General features: G+C 41.8%; 1 protein-coding gene across 2 annotated transcripts in view; it reads left to right on the forward strand.

The window, feature by feature from the left end:
- Positions 1 to 15,939, forward strand: part of ehmt1a (euchromatic histone-lysine N-methyltransferase 1a) — a 160,376-nt gene that overhangs the window by 65,602 nt on the left and 78,835 nt on the right. For both annotated transcript variants that reach the window (XM_084309159.1, XM_084309160.1), the window contains exons 15-16: positions 628 to 782; positions 10,848 to 11,015. In XM_084309159.1, coding sequence (XP_084165285.1) covers positions 628 to 782; positions 10,848 to 11,015 — 323 coding nt within the window. The remainder of the gene's footprint in view (positions 1 to 627; positions 783 to 10,847; positions 11,016 to 15,939) is intronic.

Below are 15,939 nucleotides of genomic sequence, written 5' to 3' on the forward strand. Positions count from 1 at the left end.
AAGCTGCCTGTAAGTAATGTAAACAGTCAGCGTGTGGGTGTGTTGCGTTATTACGCTGTCGGCCACTGAGTGCTTAGTGCTGTCCCATTTCATAGTGCAATTCACCCCTTGTGGCTCCGCTCTGAAGGGTGACTCCCATCAAGGGCACTCCAAGACGAGAGGTAGGGCCAAGCCGTAGGGCCAAGGGGAGAATTGGGACGCAGCCTAACACTCCAAAGACGTAGCACTGAACGGCACATTCAGTTCTTCATTCTGACAGCCATCAGACTTTACAATGCATCACTGTGCCTCACTGCATCACAGTACTATCTTCCTGGACTTTCACTTTAACTTTTTAAACCGACATAGTACAATTTTACACTTACTGTATATGTCTGCCTATTTCTGCTGTATATTTTAGATTAGAATGTAACATAGGAAATGTATATCCCGGACCGTATTTAATTCTTAGGCTTATTTTTATTCTTATTCGTTTGTTTTTGCCTACCTAAATGTTGACTGTGAGCGATTTGTATTTTGTACTGTAGTGCCACATTTCCCTTGGGATGATGAATAAAGCATTCCTATACTATTCCATATCTTGGATTTTGTCTCCCAAGTTGACCTGTTGAGTTGTCCTCTTTCCAGGAGGAGAATGTCTGCCTGCACTGGGCGGCCCTTTCAGGTTGCGACGACGTGGCCCAGGCCCTGCTGGACGCCCGGGGTGACCTACATGCCGTCAACATCCACGGGGACTCCCCGCTCCACATCGCCGCCAGAGAGAACCGGCTGGAGAGTGTGACGTGAGTCTGCGGCCCATGGGAGGACACATCATCCCTAACGTGGACCCAACTAGATTAGTGTGGAGGACACAAGCCTGGGTCCCGTTCCTCGTACGTCACTTATTAACCCTTTCACTACCACAGTACAGACGGTTAACCCTTTCACTACCACACTACGTAAGGGATAATGTATAGCTACGAGGTCATTGTCGCAAAATAATTGACCGACACAGAGTTTAGAATACCGAGGCGCCTCGCCGAGGTGTTTTAAACGTCAGTGAAGGTCAATTATTTTGCGACAATGACCGAGTATAGGCTATACATTATCCCGCTTATTACATGGCTAACTTACTAACAATATACCTAATTCATTTTACACCATCGACAAGACGAGATCAAATGCAGACGCAGTTCTGTTCTGTCGCTCCCGCCGTCATCGCCGGGCCGGCAGCCGGCAGGTCTGTGGTCTGATTGCACTGATGACAGTGGGCTTGATTGCTACAGCTGCGCACAGCGGTCATTATTGTTCGGCAGAGGTCCGTTATCGAGTAATAACGGACCTCTGACGAGCGCTATTGACCAATTACAAGCAAGCATTTCGGCGAATGTGAAAACGCCATGTAATAAAGAAGGTTAACCTTTCACTACCACACTACAGAAGGTTAACCTTTCACTACCACACTACAGACGGTTAACCCTTTCACTACCACACTACAGAAGGTTAACCTTTCACTACCACACTACAGAAGGTTAACCTTTCACTACCACACTACAGAATGTTAACCTTTCACTACCACACTACAGAAGGTTAACCTTTCACTATCACACTACAGAAGTTTATCCTTCTGTAGTGTGGTAGTGAAAGGGTTAACCTTCTGTAGTGTGATTGTGAACGGGTTAACCCTTTGTCATGTAGCAGTAAAAGGGTTAACCTTCTGTATTGTCGCAGTGAAAGGGTTAACCCTTTGGTAGTGTGGTAGTGAAAGGGTTAACCTTCTGTAGTGTGGTTGTGAAAGGGTTAACCCTTTGTCGTTCGGCAGTGAAGGGGTTAACCTTCGGTATTGTCACAGTGAAAGGGTTAACCCCAGGGGCGGATTTAGGATTGTAGGTGATCCGGGGCTTAGCCCAGATAGGATTTTTTTTACTTCGACACCACAACCTTTAACTTATACCACCACCTTAAAGCGGACAAAAGGCACTAGAGAACACTTAAATTCACACCCTTTAATTAATGAAGCAAACTATAATAATTTATAATAATAATAATAATACACTGTTTGTATAGCACCTTTCATACAAGAATTGCAGCTCAAAGTGCTTCACAGCAGTACAAAAAGACAGACATAAAATGAGCACAACATTGGCAGATCAAGAGCAATGCATAAAGTGCAGACATAAAGCATAAAATAGATAGCAGCAAAATAGACAAAGTCAAGGTAAGACATAGCACATTAAATCACATCGTTTTTCATATTAGGGTTAACTCGCCGAACGTTGAGCGCCAGGACCCCCGAAAACCAGAGTATAGTCGGGTTTTCATCGTTGTTTCTTTTAATCGATATTTCCATTCATAAAGACATGCCGGCAGCCTGTGTTATCACTGGGGATGGGTCTGAGATCTCAAAAGTCCAATACCGCCGCCTAACACCTTGCGGCCGCTATTGCACTCCATTTGAAACGATGTGGCTTGGTGTCTGTCATTTTGGAAATGATACCAGACCACCCTGAAACTACACTCATATTCACGACGGTATAAAACGGAAATGTATGGATGGAAAAAATTTCTGTTTTTTGCATCTTGACCGGAAGAAACTCAATGACAATCGACTATATTATTAGATCCATAGCTATAATATATAATATAGCTTTAGGCCTGCAAACACAGCCACCTATCCCCATGTTAAAAGGCGCTGGCCTTTCAACAGTAACAGTAAACGGCGCCATCTGGCGCTGAAAGTGTTAATATGCGTCTTTGTTTACGGTTTGATTATCACTGATACAAAGTAAAATAGTGCAGTGCAATAAAATAGTTAGTAAAATAGAATAAAATAATGCAATAGTGCATTGCAATAAAATAGTTATCATCGTATTTTTTCGGGAGGCTGGTAAGGAGTTTAAGTTTAAGTTTAAGTTTATTTGGATCCCCATTAGCCACAGCAGTGCTGGGGCTATTCTTCCTGGGGTCCATAACACATAAAATACAGTTACAGACGTATACACTCACAACATTTACATGTCATACAGACAATTAAAACAACAATAAAAACCCTTATACACTCATACCATTTACATGACATACAGACCATTAAAACAACAATAAAAACCCTTATACACTCACAACATTTACATGTCATACAGACAATTAAAACAACAATAAAAACCCTAATCAAATTCATAATACAAGATAAAAATATCAGACACATACATTTTCATTTACGTACACACTATCTATTAGGGAATGTCAATTTCTTTGGTTGAAAATGTTGTTTTACCACGATTTTGAAACGGCATTTACTATTCTCCTGCTTAACATGTCTGGGAAGAGAGTTCCATTCCTGCATACCACGGAACATGACAGTTCGCTTCATTGCATTCGACCTCACTTTTGGAAGTGTAAAACCTCGTGCAGAAGCATGTCTGGTGGAATGGTTGTGTCTGTCAAGACTTATTGATAAATTGTTATATAAAATTGAGGGGATCTTTGTAACAAGAATATTCCTAGTGAATACAAGGAGTGAGCAGAGTAATTTATGTTTGACAAGTAACCAAGTTAAACAACTGTGCATCGCTGCAACATTAGTTCTGTACTCACAGCGAAGCGCTATACGTGCTGCTTTGTTTTGTACCATTTGTAATTTTTTCAGTTTATTCGTTGTTACATTCGACCATACTGCAGGACAATAGTCAAGATTTGACAAAACCAGAGCTTGAATTACCTGTTTGATAGAATTTAGTGGTAACAAATGAGCACATCTTTTAACAACAGAAATCCCTCTTCCCATTTTCACTACTATATTGTTTATATGGTGTGACCATGACAATTTACTGTCTAATGTTACCCCTAGGAGTTTAGTCTCCTGGACTTGATTAATTACCACATCACTTATCAAAAGTTTCAAGACTGGGTTCGTTCTTAGAGTATGGTTTGAACCGAAAATGATGCTACTTGTCTTTGATATGTTTAGAACTAGTTTGTTATTCTTTATCCATTCCATCACTGATTGCAACTCTGCCTTTAGAACCGTATTTAATTCATTGGCTGTTGAGGCTGATGTGTAAATCGTTGAATCATCCGCATACATAGAAATATAGGACTTATTTAGGACAAGAGGCATGTCATTTGTAAATATGGTGTAGAGCAAAGGCCCAAGGCAACTTCCTTGGGGTACTCCACACCTTACCGTTTTAACTTCTGAGTAACTCCCATTAAAAAAAACTATTTGTTTCCGGTTTGCTAAATAAGTTTGCATCCAAGATAGTGCAGATGAGGAGAAACCGTAACATTCAAGTTTTTTAATGTTACGTGTATGTGTATTTTTTAAGAGTGCATTACAGTAGTCGAGTCGGCTTGAGATAAAGGCATGGATCTGGTTTTCAGCGTCCTTATGATTTATAAATGGCCGTACTTTAGCTAAAAGATAAGATAAGATAAGATAAGATATTCCTTTATTAATCCCCTTGGGGAAATTCGTGACACACACATACAGCTCAACGTCTCATTAATAATATTAACAACAACACAATCATTACATTTTTACAGTAACAATGGCACAGCATAAATTCAACAGACATGTACATTTGTTGACACATGTCATCATTACAGGAGGCCTGAGACACTGTATGCGCGATAGTCGGCTGCATTCACACCGTGTCGAAACAAGATGGATCGCGCCTGGTGAACTGGAGGGAGGACGGAGTGGAGGGAGGGGGGGGGGCATGGGAGACTCGGGTACAGGAATTTGGTAGTGAAGCAGTCTAAGGGGCCCCCACCGACGCGCATCAGAGGCAGCCGGCCAACAGCATATGGCGCCAGTTAACTCACGAGGACAGGGGTGGATGGGGGGGGGGGGGGGGGGTGGAAGAATTATGTTTTTGTCAACTTGTTGATTGTGATTTAAAGCTTAGGTCTGAGTCTACCATAACACCAAGACTTAACTCACTCAAATACAGTTAGCAGCTGGATAGACTACAGATGGAAATTAGCTTCTGCTAAATCTGGTGCAAACATATTTTCATGTAACAATGATTAATTGTAAAAAAAAAATATATATATTATAAATGTTATTATTATTATTTTTTAAATAGATTCTGGGCTTTTCAGAAAACATTTGGGGCTTGAGCCCAAGTAGCCACCCCCTAGCCCCGCCCATGGTTAACCCTTTGGTGGTGTGGTAGTGAAAGGGTTAACTAGTCCTGGGTAGGGCTGACCCCTATTAGTCGATTAGTCGACTAATCGGTCGAAAGGAGCCGTAGTCGACTGGCCAACCTCTTAGTCGAATATATATAAAACATATATATATATATATATATTATAATATATGTATATATATTATTTTTTTCATTCTTTCCAAAAGAAAAGAGGCCTAGAAGCGTGGCTAACGCTAATGGCACGCATACCAGAAGCTAACTGCCTACGAAAACAGGCACAGAGGCACTGAAAGAGGATTTCACCCATCTAATGAACACACTAGACTAGACAAATATCAAGATGTATCCATCCAATACCAATTGCATGCTTTTGCAGAGGACAAGAAGCCTTCAGTCGACTCCTTCAGACATTAAGCACCCCCCACAGCCCAAATAATTTTTTTTGTTTTTAAATATTATACTTTTTTCTTTCTTTTTTTTGTTGAACGACAACCATGCAATCCTCGCCATGCGTAATCTGCCAATGACGTCGTACAGCGTCTTTGAGATCAATATTTCAAAAATCTGTCATGGCAATCATATTTCACCCACGGAGACTTGAGACTTGCTGTTGATCTCCTCTCAACTCTCCAACGGTTCAAGCCCGCCATCTGGTGGCCGATCGGCGAATCGCCAAAACCGGAAGTGACGCGCCGGAAGTGGTGCTCACCCATATTTCGTCCGGCCACTCGCTATCGCTAGCGGGACTCCAGCTTGATACACTGGATAGCGATCCGTTGCCAATAACTCGATAAACAACATGATTTGGACGTATATAGTAGTATACAACCTGGAAATGGATCCATTTATATAAACATCCCATAATAGCGAACTTTCTGCTCCACGCTGATCGCCCAACGCTACGAGGAAGCTGCGGTGAGTTTCAGCACGTTTGATTATTATTAAACATACACACTGCTCCGATCAACATATCACCCATACTAAATAAATTATTTAACGTCGGCCACGGACTTATAAACCCCCCCCCCCCCCCTCCCGTCACCAGCAGATGATGAGGCATGACGTGTAGGACCTTGTACAATTGAAATTTTTTATCTGACGTCAATCGGTATCAAACTACATTTGATTATCTAATATATGTATTTAGGGTTATAACTCACGTTCTGCAGAATGCTGCAGAAAACGATAAAAACATATTTATACTTTAGACCGTATTTTAGTATGAATATGTGAATGAAAAAGTAGAACGTTGCTACATCCTAAACGATAGATACTTGACGTTGAATGGGCCATAGTAATGTCAATTTAGCAATACAATTTAAAAAGTTATAGCCCTGCAAAGAAGCGGAACATCTCCATAGACAAATAGAGCTGGCAGAGGACGGTATAAGGATGGATATAAGCGTGGCAGAGAAAGGGTTACTTTTTTATTTTTATTATATAAAACCAAAAACGATCGATATCGGATCGGTATCGGCCGATATGGCTCAAGACGATCGGTGATCGGTATCGGTGGCAAAAACGTGATCGCGGCATCCCTTATTCACAGTTAACACTTTCAGTGCCGGCCATTAACATGGTTAAGCATGGTTAAATTTAGAGCGGACTCGTATTCAAAGCCAGAGCCTTTCATTCATGGAAGCTTCCCATGTAGATCATGCACATCTTGCAGCCACATGATCAAAACAAACACATTTCACGACTCCCACACCGGGAAGAATTACAAGATCAGTTCGCTAATAACATGTAATTCCACACACATAATATATCTATTATTCTGCCCATGTAAAAAATACTATATTGGACAGACATCCCGCAAATTAAAAATCAGATTGAACGAACACAGAAGCAATATAAAGCGGACTGACATTAATTCCCCTGTGGCACAACATTTTAACGAAATGGATCATAAAATTAATGACCTCAAGTGCATAGGTCTAGAGATGGTTTTCCTTAATAGAAGGGGTGGCAACCATGAACAACTTCTTTTGCAACGGGAATGTGTATGGATTCATCGGCTCAAATCTATGTATCCAGTTGGGATGAATGAGGAGTTCAATTTGACTCCATTCCTTTAGCTATCATAAGTTATCTACTGTATAAACAAAAACTAGTACACTGATTAATGAACGGTCTAAACAACCTGATACCCCCAATGTACTGTTTTTTGTTCCATACAGATTTGTAAATTGTATATTGTATATTGTATTGACATCGGCTCAAATCTATGTATTCCATCTGGGATGAATGAAGAGTCCATTTTGGCTCCATTCCTGTAGGTGCTATCCTAAAGTTATCTACTATATGAGCTCCACTCCTTTAGGTGCTATCCAAAGTTATCTACTGTATGAGCAAAAAACGAGTACACTGTTTAATGAACGGTCTAACAACCTGATACCCCCAATTAGGGGTGGATGGTATAAACGGTATATGGTATAAACGGTATGAATTTGCTCTACGGTATGGATTTTGCCTATACCTTGTAACCGGTAGAGCAGCTCTAAAATAGCAATGACGTCATGTAACCACAGCGCAACTATTTCACTCGCATTTTCCCCTACAAATAGATAGAATTAGTCATAGATAATAGATATGTGCAAACTGGAAAAAGTTATTTAGGAGGCTTCGCGCAGTGGGCGTGTCAACACGCAATTGTCATTTCATAATAAACACATATCACCGGCGCACAGCAAGTTTCAATTTCAGTTCCTGGCATTTTTAACCAGTAGATAGAATTAGTCATAGATAATAGATATGTGCAAACTGGAAAAAGTTATTTTTTAAAGACATATTCATAATCCAACATATGTGTAAAGAAACAACATATTCCGATTGGAAGGACTCCCATCTCCTCCTTCCTGCTCGTGTCACACAGGGCTGAGCTGTGCCGAGGTGCCGCCCCCCTCGCACGGCTTTGCTCTCACTCGAGTGAGGAGGAGCGGAAGACCGCTGGTTCTCCAACATACAGCGGTGTGCTCTTCAGAATGTACCGGGAGAAACGTTTACTGTACCCCGCAGACATAATAAGCATATAAGCAGTGCTTACTAGCGTTATTAGTTACGCTATTTCTGACCGAATTAGTCATTCATTTGTCTAGCACAGTCTCTAACAGTAACAGTAAGAAGCATTTTGGATAAAAGTATTCTGTACTTCTGTATGACAACAATGTATGCCTTTCAAATGATGAATGATTAAATGATACACACTGAAATCTACGCTCTCTCATCCTGCTTTCCACAACGCAACAATAAAGAAGCATTTTGGATAAAAGTATTCTGTACTTCTGTATGACAACAATGTATGCCTTTCAAATGTTAAATGATAAATGATTAAATGATACACACTGAAATCTACGCTCTGGAAAGCCTGCTTTCCACAACGCGACAATATTATTAAACTTAATGCGCGACAATATTGCTCTGGCGTTGAAGTGGGAAAGCGGCAGTGAAACACAGCAGCGTGTAGCGGTGCCTTGCCGCTGCCGCCTCTGACACTGCCGCGGGGGCGTGTCACGTGGCTGTCGCGGCCAATCAGGCGAACCCGGAAACCGAAATCCAATGAAATCCGTTGCGGAAGTGATACACGCGACCGGACCTGAAAGCGCCCCTACTCTGCGGCTCTGCAGTTGCATACTATTGGGATTGGTTGGGACAGCACGGAGTCTCGACTCGGGACTTATTTTATTTGGAATATAATGACTGTATACGCACAAGTAGCCTAGTTTTAAGTTAAAATATTATAAATCTACATGCCTTGAGGATGTCATTATTTATATAGCCTGCCTATCAGGCAAAAAAAAAAATTCTAACGGAAACACTGATACCGTGATATATACCGTTACCGTCTATGCTTCAAATTATACTGTGATATAAATTTTAGACCATACCGTCCACCCCTACCCCTACCCCCAATGTACTGTCTTTTTTATTCCATACAGGTCTGAAAATATTGTATTGTAATATGTATCAATTTGTTGTTTTCATACATAGCCATCATACACATTTATGTGATACTGTGATGATATCTACCTGTCAATCTAGCCCTGCTACTAATCATGACGTCAACCTAGCCTGTTGACTGATTGCCGATTGTTCCCACCTGTATGTTGTCAAGTACAGCCTATTTAAGTTGTGTTTGTCATTTGCACACTGATGAAGGCCGGATGGCTGAAAACGTTTTGTGCGCTATAACAACTTGTGCATAAAAATAAAAACAACGATATTCCGAGTGCGGCCCCTACCTCTTTTTTTGTAAGCATGGTTAAATGCCACCACCCACTTTAATGATAGCGTTGTGAACGCATAATCTCTGGCTATGCGTCTAATCTGCCCGTCGCTTATCAATGACTTGTTTGCAGTCAACATTGTCGAAACGGATTGTTTTTTTAATCGGTTCATTTCCATTTTATAGCATTTTGAAAAGCCCTCGTTTTCAAGGAAAATATATAGATTCCGTGATAACAGGCATTTACTGGAATATTCTGGCATACACAAACACGTTGTCATTTTTCGGCCTATTTATGAATCGTTTTCAAATAAACGCTAGATTATCGATAGTATATGTGTACTTATGCACGCTAGAGAGGCGGGCTGAAAAATCGATTCTCTCATTTCCTCATCAGCGATCACAGCCACACACACACGCATAGGGCAAACGCTTGTATATAGGTGAAAATAGCTCTGATTATCCTAAGACTGGTAAAATAAATTCCTTACCTGAGATCAGATGTTCTCCAAAAAGATTATTCCAATTCCTGATCGCCATTCCAAATATCGATCACGCTTATTGATTACAGTGTTGGGTACTGTAAATACATAATCCGCGCGTTTTCCGGGCCGGCGAGCACAATGGATTCTTCAGTTGGCTTGAGGGAAAAGTAAAATGAGGAAACTGGCCACCCCCCCTTCGTCAGTGTAAAGTAATGCGGTGCAGTTACACAGGGAGAGACGATAGGGGGCGGTATCTTCCCAATTGAGCTCAGAGAGACTCTGCAGCACTAACCCGAGGCTCGATTGATGAAATATGAATTCAAATCGACAATAAAAAAAAAAGAAGACAAACAAACGTTATATAGCGTCGGGGGCACTCAAAGGTCGGCATGAACTAACGACAAAATGCGTCCGTGGCACTCAATGTGTTAAAGATAAAACAAATTTAATTGATATTCTCATTTGGTTCATTACAATTTACTCAAGCCTAGTAACGGACACAGTATTTCTGACACTGGGAATACATTCCCTGAGATCCATAGATGTCCCTAGAATCAGATACCAAGAACATGCAAATGGACCATATTAAAAAAAAAAAAGTCTGTAAATGTGTATTCTACGTTCTTATGGAATGAATGCGATAAAAAAAAATAAAAAAAATCTTTCTTTCTTTTTTTATTAATTTTGAGTTAATTTTCATAGCGCGATAATTTGCTGTGTAATTAATTAATTTAATTAACGCGATAAACGGACAGCCCTTCTAGCTATAGAGTCACATGACCTAGTTATCAGTCATATTGCCGAGACAGAATATCAGAATACGCTGAATACTGAATGCCAACCAAAGTGTTTAAAATCGAAGGAAAAAAGGTCTGGTGGAAAAGTGAAAAAAAAATGAGACCTCTTTTCTAGCGCAGAACCAGTACTTTCAGCCACCTTTCCTGGTGGACCAGTGGTGGCTCTTCTCTGACCTCAGCCTCACACCCTCCCTGTGCTGTCCCTCCCCAGGCTGTTTCTGTCCCGAGGAGCGGACGTCAACGTGAGGAACAGAGAGGGCGAGACCGCTCTCGACTGCTGCATCCACGGCTCCAAGGTCTGGGACGCTCTCAGCGCCAACAAGAAGCTGACTGATGCCAGGAGAGGCAGGGGTTGCCACGGAGAAAGGGTCCTCAGCAGGTAGACGGCGATACAACATTGTTTCTTTAGGAACTTAACTCTTTCACTACCACACTACAGAAGGTTAACCCTTTCACTACCACACTACCGACGGTTAACCGTCTGTAGTGTGGTAGTGAAAGGGTTAACCGTATGTAGTGTGGTTGTGCAAGGGTTAACCGTATGTAGTGTGGTAGTGAAAGGGTTAACCGTCTGCAGTGTGGTAGTGAAAGGGTTAACCTTCTGTGGTGTGGTTGTGCAAGGGTTAACCCTTTGTCGTGTGGCAGTGAAATGGTTAACCTGCTGCAGTGTGGTAGTGAAGGGGTTAACACTTTGTAGTGTGGCAGTGAAAGGGTTAACAGTCTCGTGTGGTAGTGAAAGGGTTAACCGTCTGTCGTGTGGTAGTGGAATGGTTAACCCTTTGACGTGTGGCAGTGAAAGGGTTAACCTGCTGTATCGTCGCAGTGAAAGGGATAACCAGTTGGTGGTAGTGGTAGTGAAAGGGTTAAATGATTGAATTGGCATATTACACGCACAGTGTAGTTAGGAATTTATTTATTTGCATATTCCCGGGACACACACACCTACACTCATTTCACCAAAGGGGGTCAAAGTGTAGGGTCAGACATTTCACCAGAGGGGGTCAAAGTGTAGGGTCAGACATTTCACCAGAGGGGTCAAAGTGTAGGGTCAGACATTTCACCAGAGGGGTCAAAGTGTAGGGTCAGACATTTCACCAGAGGGGTCAAAGTGTAGGGTCAGACATTTCACCAGAGCGGTCAAAGTGTAGGGTCAGACATTTCACCAGAGCGGTCAAAGTGTAGGGTCAGACATTTGCAGCATCCCTGCAGCAGGTCATCAGTGACTTGATAAGAAGACTAGAGCAGGTCATCAGTGTCTTGATAAGAAGACTAGAGCAGGTCATCAGTGACTTGATAAGAAGACTAGAGCAGGTCATCAGTGTCTTGATAAGAAGACTAGAGCAGGTCATCAGTGTCTTGATAAGAAGACTAGAGCAGGTAATCAGTGACTTGATAAGAAGACTAGAGCAGGTCATCAGTGACTTGATAAGAAGACTAGAGCAGGTCATCAGTGTCTTGATAAGAAGACTAGAGCAGGTCATCAGTGTCTTGATAAGAAGACTAGAGCAGGTCATCAGTGTCTTGATAAGAAGACTAGAGCAGGTCATCAGTGACTTGATAAGAAGACTAGAGCAGGTCATCAGTGTCTTGATAAGAAGACTAGAGCAGGTCATCAGTGACTTGATAAGAAGACTAGAGCAGGTCATCAGTGTCTTGATAAGAAGACTAGAGCAGGTCATCAGTGTCTTGATAAGAAGACTAGAGCAGGTCATCAGTGTCTTGATAAGAAGACTAGAGCAGGTCATCAGTGACATGATAAGAAGACTAGAGCAGGTCATCAGTGACTTGATAAGAAGACTAGAGCAGGTCATCAGTGTCTTGATAAGAAGACTAGAGCAGGTCATCAGTGACTTGATAAGAAGACTAGAGCAGGTCATCAGTGACTTGATAAGACTAGAGCAGGTCATCAGTGTCTTGATAAGAAGACTAGAGCAGGTCATCAGTGACTTGATAAGAAGACTAGAGCAGGTCATCAGTGACTTGATAAGAAGACTAGAGCAGGTCATCAGTGACTTGATAAGAAGACTAGAGCAGGTCATCAGTGTCTTGATAAGAAGACTAGAGCAGGTCATCAGTGACTTGATAAGAAGACTAGAGCAGGTCATCAGTGTCTTGATAAGAAGACTAGAGCAGGTCATCAGTGTCTTGATAAGAAGACTAGAGCAGGTCATCAGTGTCTTGATAAGAAGACTAGAGCAGGTCATCAGTGTCTTGATAAGAAGACTAGAGCAGGTCATCAGTGTCTTGATAAGAAGACTAGAGCAGGTCATCAGTGTCTTGATAAGAAGACTAGAGCAGGTCATCAGTGTCTTGATAAGAAGACTAGAGCAGGTCATCAGTGTCTTGATAAGAAGACTAGAGCAGGTCATCAGTGTCTTGATAAGAAGACTAGAGCAGGTCATCAGTGACTTGATAAGAAGACTAGAGCAGGTCATCAGTGACTTGATAAGAAGACTAGAGCAGGTCATCAGTGACTTGATAAGACTAGAGCAGGTCATCAGTGTCTTGATAAGACTAGAGGTCATCAGTGTCTTGATAAGAAGACTAGAGCAGGTCATCAGTGTCTTGATAAGAAGACTAGAGCAGGTCATCATTGTCTTGATAAGAAGACTAGAGGTCATCAGTGACTTGATAAGAAGACTAGAGCAGGTCATCAGTGACTTGATAAGAAGACTAGAGCAGGTCATCAGTGTCTTGATAAGAAGACTAGAGCAGGTCATCAGTGACTTGATAAGAAGACTAGAGCAGGTCATCAGTGACTTGATAAGAAGACTAGAGCAGGTCATCAGTGACTTGATAAGAAGACTAGAGCAGGTCATCAGTGACTTGATAAGAAGACTAGAGCAGGTCATCAGTGACTTGATAAGAAGACTAGAGCAGGTCATCAGTGTCTTGATAAGAAGACTAGAGCAGGTCATCAGTGTCTTCATAAGAAGACTAGAGCAGGTCATCAGTGTCTTGATAAGAAGACTAGAGCAGGTCATCAGTGTCTTGATAAGAAGACTAGAGCAGGTCATCAGTGTCTTGATAAGAAGACTAGAGCAGGTCATCAGTGTCTTGATAAGAAGACTAGAGCAGGTCATCAGTGTCTTGATAAGAAGACTAGAGCAGGTCATCAGTTTCTTGATAAGAAGACTAGAGCAGGTCATCAGTGACTTGATAAGAAGACTAGAGCAGGTCATCAGTGTCTTGATAAGACTAGAGCAGGTCATCAGTGACTTGATAAGAAGACTAGAGCAGGTCATCAGTGTCTTGATAAGAAGACTAGAGCAGGTCATCAGTGACTTGATAAGAAGACTAGAGCAGGTCATCAGTGACTTGATAAGAAGACTAGAGCAGGTCATCAGTGACTTGATAAGAAGACTAGAGGTCATCAGTGTCTTGATAAGAAGACTAGAGCAGGTCATCAGTGTCTTGATAAGAAGACTAGAGCAGGTCATCAGTGTCTTGATAAGAAGACTAGAGCAGGTCACCAGTGTCTTGATAAGAAGACTAGAGCAGGTCATCAGTGACTTGATAAGAAGACTAGAGCAGGTCATCAGTGTCTTGATAAGAAGACTAGAGCAGGTCATCAGTGACTTGATAAGACTAGAGCAGGTCATCAGTGACTTGATAAGAAGACTAGAGCAGGTCATCAGTGTCTTGATAAGAAGACTAGAGCAGGTCATCAGTGTCTTGATAAGAAGACTAGAGCAGGTCATCAGTGACTTGATAAGAAGACTAGAGCAGGTCATCAGTGTCTTGATAAGAAGACTAGAGCAGGTCATCAGTGACTTGATAAGACTAGAGCAGGTCATCAGTGACTTGATAAGAAGACTAGAGCAGGTCATCAGTGTCTTGATAAGAAGACTAGAGCAGGTCATCAGTGTCTTGATAAGAAGACTAGAGCAGGTCATCAGTGTCTTGATAAGAAGACTAGAGCAGGTCATCAGTGTCTTGATAAGAAGACTAGAGCAGGTCATCAGTGACTTGATAAGAAGACTAGAGCAGGTCATCAGTGACTTGATAAGAAGACTAGAGCAGGTCATCAGTGTCTTGATAAGAAGACTAGAGCAGGTCATCAGTGTCTTGATAAGAAGACTAGAGCAGGTCATCAGTGTCTTGATAAGAAGACTAGAGCAGGTCATCAGTGTCTTGATAAGAAGACTAGAGCAGGTCATCAGTGTCTTGATAAGAAGACTAGAGCAGGTCATCAGTGACTTGATAAGAAGACTAGAGCAGGTCATCAGTATCTTGATAAGAAGACTAGAGCAGGTCATCAGTGTCTTGATAAGAAGACTAGAGCAGGTCATCAGTGACTTGATAAGAAGACTAGAGCAGGTCATCAGTGTCTTGATAAGAAGACTAGAGCAGGTCATCAGTGTCTTGATAAGAAGACTAGAGCAGGTCATCAGTGACTTGATAAGAAGACTAGAGCAGGTCATCAGTGACATGATAAGAAGACTAGAGGTCATCAGTGACTTGATAAGAAGACTAGAGCAGGTCATCAGTGACTTGATAAGAAGACTAGAGCAGGTCATCAGTGACTTGATAAGAAGACTAGAGCAGGTCATCAGTGTCTTGATAAGAAGACTAGAGCAGGTCATCAGTGTCTTGATAAGAAGACTAGAGCAGGTCATCATTGTCTTGATAAGAAGACTAGAGCAGGTCATCAGTGTCTTGATAAGAAGACTAGAGCAGGTCATCAGTGACTTGATAAGAAGACTAGAGCAGGTCATCAGTGACTTGATAAGAAGACTAGAGCAGGTCATCAGTGTCTTGATAAGAAGACTAGAGCAGGTCATCAGTGTCTTGATAAGAAGACTAGAGCAGGTCATCAGTGTCTTGATAAGAAGACTAGAGCAGGTCATCAGTGTCTTGATAAGAAGACTAGAGCAGGTCATCAGTGTCTTGATAAGAAGACTAGAGCAGGTCATCAGTGTCTTCATAAGAAGACTAGAGCAGGTCATCAGTGTCTTGATAAGAAGACTAGAGCAGGTCATCAGTGTCTTGATAAGAAGACTAGAGCAGGTCATCAGTGTCTTGATAAGAAGACTAGAGCAGGTCATCAGTGTCTTGATAAGAAGACTAGAGCAGGTCATCAGTTTCTTGATAAGAAGACTAGAGCAGGTCATCAGTGACTTGATAAGAAGACTAGAGCAGGTCATCAGTGTCTTGATAAGACTAGAGCAGGTCATCAGTGACTTGATAAGAAGACTAGAGCAGGTCATCAGTGTCTTGATAAGAAGACTAGAGCAGGTCATCAGTGACTTGATAAGAAGACTAGAGCAGGTCATCAGTGTCTTGATAAGAAGACTAGAGCA

Source organism: Notolepis coatsorum, assembly GCF_963971535.1.
Source record: "Notolepis coatsorum genome assembly, chromosome: 2".
NCBI lineage: Eukaryota > Metazoa > Chordata > Actinopteri > Aulopiformes > Paralepididae > Notolepis > Notolepis coatsorum.